The sequence below is a fragment of the Physella acuta genome, unplaced genomic scaffold (genome assembly GCF_028476545.2).
Source record: "Physella acuta isolate Inbredline_101_S28 unplaced genomic scaffold, ASM2847654v3 ptg001886l, whole genome shotgun sequence".
Lineage (NCBI taxonomy): Eukaryota > Metazoa > Mollusca > Gastropoda > Physidae > Physella > Physella acuta.
The window spans coordinates 20,253-33,315 of NW_026733392.1; the positions used below are offsets into that span (position 1 = coordinate 20,253).

The 13,063-nt window shown below is 35.0% G+C and overlaps 1 protein-coding gene across 1 annotated transcript; it reads left to right on the forward strand.

Moving 5' to 3' along the window:
- Positions 1 to 7,442: 7,442 nt before the first annotated feature.
- LOC131931067 (S-phase kinase-associated protein 1) lies at positions 7,443 to 12,982 on the forward strand. The gene is made up of 5 exons (XM_059287761.1): positions 7,443 to 7,589; positions 10,326 to 10,422; positions 10,541 to 10,755; positions 11,053 to 11,193; positions 11,789 to 12,982. Exons 2-5 carry the CDS (start codon positions 10,326 to 10,328, stop codon positions 11,822 to 11,824), a joined length of 489 nt encoding a protein of 162 aa, XP_059143744.1. The 5' UTR covers positions 7,443 to 7,589; the 3' UTR covers positions 11,825 to 12,982.
- Positions 12,983 to 13,063: the final 81 nt, after the last annotated feature.

Consider the following 13,063-nt stretch of genomic DNA (forward strand, 5'->3'; position numbering starts at 1 on the left):
AGACCTCTAACATCATATAGGTCAAAAGAATATAAAACATGAAAGCTTTCTGTAAATAATGGTGTCTCGTGTCATGTTTATTTTTATGTTTTTTTGTATTAATTTTATAAATTTTAAATACATTTTCTTTTTATACAGTGTTATGTTATTCTTTAGTAAGTAATTTATAAACAAATAATAATAAAGAGAAGTAATTGCTTTTTAATTTGTTTAGTACAAATCTATTAAAAAGAGGCTTATGGGCATCACTATTTGACTATTTAAAAAAGGGAAATAAGTCATGGAAGTGGTTTGAACGTTTGCTTATCTTTGATAAGTTTGATTGTAGGAGAAAGAGGACTCGGCTTTCACAGTGGTTTAAAAACGAAGGAAAAATGACCAAGGGGTGGTGTCTATAGAATAAAGATAATCCAACCGCAGCTACGTTAATCTTTTTTACAAAACAAACATTAAGTCAAAAATGCAAGAAATTTTTTTTAACTGTAACAATTTTTTTATGGTCGGCCGTGGGCCCCTAAATGGCGTGGGCCCCCCCCCGCATTGCGGGGTCTGGCGGCACTGTAGTTCCGCCCCTGGTTGACAGCTTAAGTGGCTCTACGTGGGCAGGGGAGGAATTAAGGAAGACTGTAAAGCAGTGTAAACTGTAAAGGTTTTGTATTTTCCCGCCACTCTCAACACCGTACAAAGTTTTAGTTTTAGTCGTGTCCCCCCCCCCCCCTAGTGACCCCCCCCCCCCTCCCGAAGAAAAAAGTCTGGAATAAACACTGATAGGAGATTTTAAAAAAAAACACCAGAAGAATCAGTACCATTATAATGATATTTATAAAATGCGCTGTATATTGATACATTCATACCCCTTTATCCCGTTATAATAAATAAATACACCACCCCCACCCCATTCATACCATCAAAGACATAAAATAATGTTTTGGCCTATGTAGCGAAAATTTGTAAATTTGCCATGGGGTTTGCTTATTTTATTCCTGACCTGTATATATACTTTTTATATTGTAGCCCCCTCCCCTCTTAGCAACGCCACTGATTAAAGATACTTTAAATGGTGTCACAACGCTTTGAGAGAGCTACACATAAGCTTAAAATAACCATACAGAATTTCAAGATACGGGGTTAGTTAATTTTAAAATGCTAGGGTCAGAGATAGCCTCATCTTGATCCTTAAATTGGTTTGGTCTTCGGCCCATTAATACATGATTATGGTTTTTTTTTTACTAGCTACTTTCATTTTTAAAACCGGGATTTTCGCGTGGGTGTGTTGGTTTCGATGCGTGGGAGGCGAAAGGTCAGTTTCGATTATATTATGTAGGTTTAGTTAATCTCAACCTGCACAATAGCAACACAACATTGACCTTGCATATATAAATAGCTACTTTAAAAAACGTTCTGGTCGTGTAAAGAATAGTTTGCTCATCATAGAGTGTTTTTTTTTTTTTTTTTTTTACTTTTAGCTCAGTGGAGAAAGTTTTTAGAATTGATATTTGACGAGCTATTGGTATTTTGTGGAGTGGTGTGGGATGAGGGGGGGGGGGGGGTCTGACCTTTAAGATGATGGGCTACTTAGAAGAGGAGTAGTGGAGTAAGAAATAAATATGGTGAAGCTGTCAGTGTGCATTTATGAAAAACAAAACAGAAAGAAAAATATGCGGAGCAAATTGAGAGAGGGAAGAGGTGACTGTATTCGAAGGGTGGGGAGGGGGAGGCAGGGTTTTCTTACGGACATTTTTTATCTGGGGTCACTTGAAATTTCCCAGGATGGGGGGAGGGGGTGCTTCACTGGATAGTGGGTACCACTGAGAGATACCTAATATAAAAACTAGTAAAATAAGGGTTTTTTCTATTGGGCGTTAAGGTTAAAGCGAGTTAGCTTGACTTCATTATTTGACAATTGAGTAATGAGCATTATTTGTTTTTGTTTAGGAGGAGAACATTGTACAACATCTGGTGCAAGGTTGTAACGTCTGTGCGACCCTTTTCTTTACAAGAATGCAATGTGAGAGGTGGCGATGGTGATGTGAAGAAGATAATGATGAGAGATGTGATAATGTAGAGAAGATGATGATGTGATAATGATATGTTAGTGAAGTGATGGTAATGATTTGATGAAAATTATGATGTGATCGTGATGTTATGGCAAGATATGGTCATGATGTGAAGATAATGTGATGATGATTTGATGTTTAGGATGTGATGGTGATGATGTGGTGATTATGGTGATGTAAGTGATGATTGGATAATGATGTTGTGATTATGATGTTGATGATGATGTGATGGTAAGGATGTGATAGTGATAATGTGGTGATTATGATAATGTAAGCAATGATGTGATAGCAATGATGTGCTTATGATATTGATGCTGATAATGATGCGGTTGAAATTATGTGATGGTGGTGTTGTGAAGATGATGGTATGATGACAATGTGATGTTGATGATAATCACTTGAATACGATGGTTATGATAACGACGTGCATGAGATAATGATGATGTGAAAATGATCATGATTAAACCACACAAAATGTAACTTTAAAACCAAGTAAACACCAATATGTTGTAGTCATAAACATATTAGTAGTCGATCTATATTTAGAACACTGTCGAGCCCATATCATGTATATACATGTGTATGTTAAAATTATATATCTATTTAGGTAAGCTTTGCTTTAGTCAAATCGATAACGGCTTATTTATAAACGAACCCAACCCAGTTCATAACGCAAGCATGATCAGACTCAGTGGCGTAGCGAGGTCGGGTGTCACCCGGTGCGGCACTTAATGGTGTCACCCCCCCCCCAGAGGCGTAGCGACCCTTCCCGGGGACAAACTTGTAACCCCCCCCCCCCAATCAAACTTTCGATTTGCACCCCCCCCCCCTCAAACTTTCGATTTGCACCTCTTAAAAGACTATTTAACACTCGAATTAATCACTTAATTAAGAGGAATTATCATTTTTCTCTATGTATTTTGCTATTTTTGGTGTCACCCCCCTAAATGGTGTCTGCCGGTGCGGACCGCACCCCCCCCCCTCGCTACGCCTCTGATCAGACTATACGGGACTTATTATAAACAAAATGTGGGCTGCATTATGGGACGGGCAGATCCTGAACTCATGGAAAAACCCATACGGTTTAGCAATTTGAGGCCAGGTTTTGATGGGGAACGGCTCATCGAAATTACACCCGTGTTTAAGGTGACTCACTTGTCAATTGTAAAAATTTCAAAATCGTGACTGATGATTTAATGATGATTTAATGGGGGGGGGGGGGGGGGGGGGCGTCACTACAGAGGGGCTCTGAAGAATGAGGTGGTTGATAAGAAAGTGTGAAGTCACACCTACGTATTTTTTAAACTGACTTTTTGCTGTTTGTTTCGATTTTTTTTTTTCTAAATTGTAGTATTTATTTTATAATTATTTAATAAATATTGATCCTAATCTGGTATTTTAAAACGATGTGTATCGACGATAGGGAAGGGGGGGGGGGGGGGGGGTGATTCGGATGATAAGGGTGACCCGCTGACCATACATTTTCTTTTATATAAAACAGTTTTGCTTTCAATTTTAAACGCCCTTTCCCTCCACAGTATAAACTCTGCATCTCAGTGTAATTTCAGAAGACGGAATTCTTTATAACAATAATCTTTAATTTTTTTTAAAACTTCAGTTTTCTAAAGTCTTTTTACACTGAACAGCTCTTTTTTTTTAAAGTCTTAATAAATATATTTAAAAGCAAGAATGTGTGTAATAAAATAAAGTAACTTATAGTCAGTTGTAAGCATATCTAGTCTGCAAGACTATTTATTTACATGCCCGCACAGTAAAAAATAAACTTCATTTTTAATTAACACATTTTTATAAAGTCTTAGAAGATCATATTCTGAGTGGAATAGAAACAATTCTTAGACTTCCTTTATTTCTAGGAAATAACTTTTTTTTTTATCTCGCCTTGATAAACAGGCGAAGTAACTACAATAAATTGAATTTTAAAATATACTGTGTTGTTTCCCCTGTTGAAGTTTTAGATACTTCGGCGTAAGATTTTTATTTTAACATTGATACCGTCGTGTTAAACATATTCGCAGCTTAACAGCTGCCATTGTTTTATATTTGCTTTGAGCGTTATAATTTGAAGAATACTTCCTGAGCTAAATGTAAAAAAGGTTTCTTTCAGACATTTTACTACGGTAAATGGGAGGGGGGAGGGGGGCAGTGTTTTAAAATTTTCGTGGGGACGGATTAAATTTTCCGAGGTGAAGCGAACACAGGTAAACGAAGTTATTTTCTATATAATTCTGTTTAGTTCGTGGAAAGGGGGGGGGGGGAGGTAGAGATGTTTGAAGGAAACTCTGGTGGTGGAGAGGTGGGGGGGGGGGGGCATTTGAAACTTTCGGGGTGACACATTAAACTTCCATGGGTGAGGCAAGGGGAGCAAAACTATGTCTTTTATATAATTGTATATTTCTGTCTCTTTCTACCGGGTCGGGGACCGGGGACGTAGAGAGGCCTAAAAGAAAACACACAACTCCTGTTGATTAATGGTGTCGTCTCATGAAGCGTAAGTCTATCGGTAAGACGCGCGCTTGCTACCCCGAAAGTCTTGAGTTCGGAACCCGGTCTCAAGCCCTTGGGTCGTCTACCAGCCAAACTGCCCCCCCCCCCGGTGTCCAGACTAAGTTGGTCTGGGAGAGAAATCTCATGGGCAGCTAAAACTTGGCCAAAACCGACGTATAAGAAAATTAAAGTCTATTGGAGGAGCAGGGACGACACTTTGAATTTTGTGAACTTTGAACCTAATTTGTTATGGTATCTTCTACCTGATGTTTGCTTATATGAGCTGTTGGCTACGGGATTGGAGTGTTGAATGGGTCTCAAGTAAAGTTCAAGTTGCACTCGTCTTACATGTATTCAACGGGGCGTCTTCGTAATCCAGTCTATGGCGAGAAGGCAAAGATAACATTACAAGAAGCATCGTGTTTTATAAAGATTTTAATTTTAACACACACACACACACACATATAGCCTATATATATAGCCTATATAAATATATATATATATATATATATATATATATATATATATATATATATATATATATATATATATATATATATATATATATATATATATATATATGTATTTATGTATCTATGTTTGTATTATATATGTATGTATCTATGTACTTCTAAAAGACCTGTTAAAATAAACGTATTCAATCTCCTCTAATGTGATGTGAAAAGTTTAAATCAGAGTTTCTTTCAGGCTTTTTTGCTCCGGGAGGAGGAGGCATTTGATACTCCCGGGAAATTTAATTTTTTTCGGTGACATCTTCACTAGTAAAAATTAGTAATTAAAATTGGGCCCTATATAAAAAAATGATATATATGTTAAGCGCTTGGTTTATTTAAATGTTTTGCCGTGTTTTTTACAATTCTGGGAAACAACAATTATATATAGATCTACACGTGTTTCCATAACTTACCACCTCTCCCCCTTTGCTCGTGAGCACTACATATCTGACAACGCGAGCACATTCTACATGCGCCCCTATTTAAACTTTTAATTTTAACGCGGTTATTTTGAGTTTTTTTCACTTGAAAAAAGGACATATTATCATGTCTTAGGGGTCGTCCATAAATGACGTTACACTCGTAGATGGGAGGGGGTTCCGTAATTTTTTTGACGGTGTGTGATGAGGGGGAGGGGTGGGCAGATGGTGGGACGTCACATTTTTGCATAAACAAAAAGTAATGTTAGAAAAAGAATTTTAGCCGTTATTTCGCGTTTTAGAAAACAGTTTTAATAAATTGTAATAGGAATTGATTAAAATACTCTATGTTGAGAGAGTTCAGACAAGATTTTGGAAAGATATTGATGTTTTAAGAACAATTGAACTGCAATTTAGAGGGGGGGGGGGTTGTAAGCTTAGGTGTGACGTTATTTTAGGGAGGGGGAGTCTGGCTTTTTGTGACGATGTGCGACGGAGGGGAGAGGGAGGTAAAAATCGTCAAGAAAAACCGTGACGTCATTTATCGATGACCCCTTAGGGTTTGACACAAAATGATGTAGGCCATTGTAGGCCTACTATGATTTTGTTTCACGATCTATCAGGGCCTAGGTCTAAATCTAATTGTTTTTAACTTATATTTCCATAAACTTGAAATACGGTTAATTGTTTTAGAAAATTGTTGCGGTCAATTCCCCCCCCCCCCCCCCAACACACTCTCCCGTTTGTAAACATTTGCCGCTTTTATCATAGGCGAGTGGTATACAGTTACATCTCTGGTACATTTATTTATGCGTTGAGCTGATGTTTTTTCATCAAGAAAACCCCCCCACACTGTTTCTTCCAGACTTTTTTCTCCGGGGGGGGGGGGGGGGGGCAATTGAAATTTTCGGGGGAAGGGGGTAGACTTTCTTCGGGGGGGGGGGGGGGCAGACTGTTAAAAGTATATATTTTCTATATAAATTATATAAAATTCATTTCGTTCGGGGGGGGGGGCGGTAACAATTTTTCGGGGGGGGGGGGGGCTTTGCCCCCCCCCCCCCCCCCCCCGAAGAGATGCCTGGAAGAAACTCTGCCCGCCCCCCCCCCCCCCCCCCATCATCCGCAAAAGTCAATATTTTTGGACGTCACAAATGGATGACCCCAAAGAAATAGGTAAGATGTGTTTTGACTGCCAGTCATGGGTCCATTAATCATACAGGGAGTAAGAAAAGCTGTTCTCGTGATGTTGGCTTTGTTAATAACGGACTTACAAAACATATGTATACTATTAACTTTACTAATTTTTTTTTTAAAATAAGGATCATATTCGAAGTTATGATATAACCGTTATAAAAATGAGTTTAAAACAAATACACAACAAATTAATATTAATGTTTTATTTTTTAAGCTAAGAAAACAAGGGTTATAAAAGTAAGATCGATTCACGTTTGACATTGTAACAAGGACATAATAAACAGTATATGTATACTATTAACTTTACTAATTTTTTTTTTTAAAATAAGGATCATATTCGAAGTTATGATATAACCGTTATAAAAATGAGTTTAAAACAAATACACAACAAATTAATATTAATGTTTTATTTTTTAAGCTAAGAAAACAAGGGTTATAAAAGTAAGATCGATTCACGTTTGACATTGTAACAAGGACATAATAAACAGTCGCTTAGTCATGTGACTGTATGTCAAATGTGATGATGTTGGCATTAGTTATAGCAGGCATAAATGAACGAATCAATATCTAAAGATGGCAGCACACTTTTTACTGCTAGATATGTGCCTCTTTGGATTTGCTTCTAAAATCAACGTATAATGAGATTTCAATACATAAAAAAACATACTACTCACATTTTATTTTTAAAATTCCATTTTTGTCATATTTACTAAAAAATGAAATTCATTAAATGTATAATAGAAACACTGTAAAATAAATCTCTCTCCATAATTAAAATTACAATGACTCAAACAGCAATTGGTTATCTGGCAAATTGTGCATAACGTCAGGCAGGAGACAGTACCAGCTCAACGAAGGAATTTACGAATAATCGCTTGGTCTTTCATTCATATTTCAAGGTAAGCAATTGTAGTTGAAGTGTACACAACGAATTCGTGTTTGCTATTTATATTCTATTTTAATTAATTTAAAACTCTGTTGCTGTCAAGCATAATAACTAAATTAATACTTGTACAGACTTGCATTGAGACTGACCTAAATTCGAAAACAACCAGAATATTAAAAAATCACCACAATAGGCCCTTACTTAACTGTTAACATCATAAAATTGTAGATCTAGAATCTAGATCTAGAAAATCTAGATCTAGTAGGCCTATTGTGATTTTTTTTTTCATACTAGTGTCTAGATTTATATTTTACTACCTCTAGATCTAGTCTAGTAGTAGTCAATTGTTGACTTTTTAATTTGATTTTTCCTTTTTTTAGCGCAATTTCCATTCTGGAGAATTGCGTTTATTAACGCGTCATTTCTGGATGGATGGATGAATGTATGGATGAATGTGTGTCCGGGCTTTAAGTCGTATCTCCTCCTCAACGAAGCAATATCGATGACTAGTTCCAAAAGCAATTATGTTAAGCAAGTTACAAGAATGAGCATAGGCCATAAAAATTCCGGGTTTCTTTCATGTATTTCCCGGAAAAGCCAAAAAACCTCGAAAAAAAGCAGTTTTTGGCCCATATCTCGTCAACCAGACCACTTAGCGACTTGAAACATGTACCAATCGATTCCTGCCATAATTTAGAGCAATATTGCCGAAGAAAGTTTTCAAAAATATCCTTTCGTTCGGTCACAAAAAATTGTTTTTAATTAATTAAAATTTGGACCGAATTAGTAGGCATTTTTTCCAACCACACCACACGCGTCATCACGTTCAATAGCTGCACCATCGCGTTCTATGGCTTCGTCATCACGTTCAGTAGCTAGGCGCGCAATGGTTTTTAGTCATGTAACTCTATTGTAAATAAAACATGTAAAATACTGACATTTTTTTTAATAAAAAACGTTTTAATAACTAACCAATGGTTTTACTAACCCTGCTCTTGATTTACGCTACGACAGAGCTATTTTTAGATAACATAAGGAAATTGCGCATAAATGTCACTAGACTTTTTTAATTAACTTGTTTTAGTCATTGATGGTAGGCTACACACTACTACTACACAGTTCACAGTTCAGTACATTATTACTTATTACTGTAATAATTATTACTATTACAAGAAGTAAGCCTACAGTACAGTTGAATACAGTGTACAGTACACGTAAGACTACATACAAACTCAGATAGTAAATTCTGCATAATTAATCCTAAAATTCATTACAACACTTCAGTCACTACAGGGAGACAGCAGCCTACTATTAGTTTTACACTGTAAAATAATTCAAAATGTAGTATTAGACTAGACTAATTAATTGACCCAAGGGAGAATAGTCTCAAATATGGCCAATTCTAGCCTGAAAACGATATGCATGGGGAAATGGAGAGAAACTACTGCCTTCATTCGTGGCGTTGTTTTCTATAGTACTGCGCATGCATGTGTTTACAAACTAGCAGCAGAACCCCTAACCATAGCACAACTATTAAGGTCATTTTGCATGCACAGAACTATTGAGTTTCATATTTTCTGGCGAAACATCTTTTTTCAAGTAGTTACTTCAGTTAAATATTAGGCACGGTGTAGCCTAATTAAAATTAATATGGTTATGAAATCCTGACTTTAAAATAAGAGTGGATGTAGGATTTGACATTTTATTAATTTTGGTTGACCTAATTAAACACAATTTAAAAAAAGGCAAAAGCAACATGGTAATAGTAATGCCGACATAAACAATGACACTCTATAGGCTAGTATAAATTTTACAAAGTGACTGCTCAGAAAAAGATGTTTCGGCAGAAAAAATGAAGCTCAATAGTAATTGTTCTGCGCATGTGCAGTGACCTAGCTGAGCTTTGGTTAGGGTCCTACGGTTTGTTTGTAAACACACGCATGCGCAGTAACATCGTCGCGAATGAAGGCAGTAGTTTCTCTCCTAAATTTTATTAGGCCATAACAAAATGTCCACCAAATTGTCAGAATTGGGTCATTTGGTTTAATATAGCATAAGGCCTATGTTATTTAAAAACTTGATTCTAAATATATAAAATTTCCTAATTATTTTCAGACTTTTAGCTCATATTTTTTATTATTTTTATGCTTGCTTTGATTGTACATGTAAAATCCATGTCGACAATATGATGGAAGGATTCTCGTTAACTCAGTGTCCATTAGTATCCAGTTAGTATTTTAAAGTTTCCAGTGCTTATTCTAAATATTTCATAACTCTAACTAAAGTCTGATAATGATCAACCATTTGAAATTGAGTCCCTGGCGTGGCTTTGAAGACCATTGGCTTGTTACATTGTTAAATAATATTAAACAATCTCAATAGGTCAGGCCACATATACATGAAGTTACCCTAAATTTTATAGATCAACTCATAGGGCATACAATAATTTTCTGTTCAAATAGCTCCAAGGTCATTAATAATAAAAAGCTTCCAAAAACACAGCTCTGTGTTTTAATTTATTTAAATACCCACAATGTCTGGTTAAGTAGATTATAGAAAGTGAAAATACAAAATACTATAGTAGCAGTAAAAAAGAAATATTTTTTTTCTCTGCCCTAATTTCATGTGGCTATTTTATTCAATGCTAAGGCCCATTTTCACCCCTAGGGTTCAGATTTAAAGTATCCTTAACTACACATAAGACTAAACCAAAAGGTACACTTGCAACATACAAATTTTACTTTCACAGATGCCTATGATTAAACTACAGAGTTCAGATGGAGAGGTGTTTGAAGTTGATGTTGAGATTGCTAAACAATCTGTCACTATTAAAACCATGTTAGAAGGTATTGTACATAGTTTATGATTTGACAGGCTTTAAAACTCAATATTTCTCATTATTAAGACCTTTGTAAACAATTTGAATTTTTTTAATGCATATTATTTAAAATTTATAAATAACAGATTTGGGTATGGATGAGGATGAAGATGAACCTGTCCCACTACCTAATGTTAATGCTGCTATATTAAAGAAGGTAATTCAATGGTGTACCTTCCATCGGGATGACCCTCCACCACCTGAAGATGATGAAAACAAAGAAAAAAGAACAGATGATATCTGCTCCTGGGATGCAGAATTTCTTAAAGTTGACCAGGGCACCTTGTTTGAGTTGATTTTGGTAAGTTACTTATAGTACTAGGAACTTCTCTTGATGGCTGTAAAATCTCTTATGTTTGTGAAGTGTATGTGTTTTTTCATAAAATAATGTTAACATGTTGATTAAATAAGCTTGAATTTATGTAATGCATACACTTAGTTGCATGTTATTAGATTTTCTTTTAATGTATGGTATGGTATCATACAGTAAATCTAATTTACATTTAGTTTTTTTACTATTATTTAATAAATCATTGAACTCCATAATTTACCCATGTTGTCATTACAGTTTTTTTTTTGTTTTTTTTTTTGTTTCTAGGCTGCCAACTACTTAGATATCAAAGGCTTGCTTGATGTAACTTGCAAAACTGTAGCAAATATGATCAAAGGGAAGTCCCCAGAGGAAATCAGGAAAACTTTTAACATTAAAAATGATTTCACACCAGCAGAGGAAGAACAAGTAAGTTAAATGAGTAATTTCTTTAGAACTTTTTATTTTCTCATTTTATCTGTGACATTACATGAGTTCAGTTCTTTGGACCTAGCGATCCATTGGGCAAATTAAGCAGAATTCATGTTTCTTGACCTCAGCATATGCATGGATAGTGTGGTCAGCACTTTGCCTATCTGCCTTTACTTTCCCCAATGTAAGTCATGTACCACTCAGAGCTGGGTGGGCTCAGGGACATCCTTCAGTCACAAGTTTGAACTGAGATCTGAATTTGAGTACCCTTTGGGTTAGCAGCTAAAAGCTTAACAATTAGACCACGTCTTCCAAATTTTATTCTTTAAAGTACCAGTTTCTTTAAAGTTAAACTGCATGATTTTGTGGTCAGCACCATTCCAAGTCACCTGTACTTTTACAGGCTTGGTCCAGGTAAACAGTAGGTTAACTCGCAGATGTCCAATAGCTCAGTTGAATAGTGTACCCTTTCTCTCAACCGTGCTGTTATATGTTGAAGTGTCTGAATTATGTGTTCACTTATGTTTGTTAATGTTTCAATACCAGTACAACTTTATGTCATATGAGTAAAATATGTACATATTTTTTATAGGTAAGAAAGGAAAATGAGTGGTGTGAAGAAAAGTAGATCAGAATACTCCGGCCAGAGCATCACAGTACCCAATAATACCTTTTTTAAATTAAGTTTTATTATAATGTGATAACACTCAGACTTAATCTTGTTGTTTACCTTGTATATAAGTGAGGTGTGTGAGTTGACTTGGACCGTGAGCTTTGTAATTTATTTGTTGGTTTTTTTAAAATTAGGTATGCAACAATTTTAGGAGAGAAAGGCATTATTAAACACTTAAATTATTTTGAGAAAGCTTCTAACATTAAAGTTTCTGTTGAGTTTTCCATCCTTGATGAGTTTATTGCAATGTTGATTTAGATTTCTTTTACGCATTTTTAGTTTTCACCTACTAAACCAATGACCAATATTGCTTTAGTTGAATAAAATTGAAATAAAAATTTTGAAAAATCAGGTTTTGCTTGGTTTTACCTTTATGAATCCTTTAAAAAAAGTTTTTTTAAGCTCTTAATGGTTTCTTAAATGCTTGTTTTACCCGTTAACTAAAATTTGGAAAAATGTTTGTATTACTATATAACTACCAGAAAGTATAGTTATTGGTTATGAGATCTGCATTATTTAAGAGATTGATCTTTACAGTTTGTTAATCATTTTAAATATTTTGTCTGTTGTGTCTAGCCTTAACATTTTTGTTATCACCCTTCACAAACTAAATGTAAATAAACAAAATGAAATCTAAAATGTATCATACATTTTTTTCCTTCATTAACTAAGTAGACTATTAGACATGGTTTCTTTTTCAATTACTTTTGACATATTTCTTTCAGAATTTCATAGAGAATTAAAAAATAATTGTGCAGAACTTTCTTCTATTGATTTAAAAAAAACTGCATGGATTTTTATTTTATGATAAAATTTTTTGGCTTCTTTGTAGCACCATTTTTTTCTTACCTTGAGTAAAAGCAGTTTGTTATAAATCTCACCATTCATACACAAGTATTTTTGTAACCAAGAGATGCATTTTCTATCTTCAAAAAATATCACAAGGCTTTTTAAATGTTGCAATCATTTTCCATTGTGTCCACTCCACTGAAGGGTTAGAAAATTCAGTTTTCCTCCTTCATCTGATGATTTTATGGTGCTTGTGTGAGATATAGAGTACATCAACAATGTTTTATTTGTTTGTAACAATAAAAATAACTTTCCTTTATCTTATGTTTCAGTGCAGGTTTGATTTATTAGTGCATGTTAGCTATCTGCTGAAGTATTCTACTATTTTCTTTAGTGTTTCTGTTA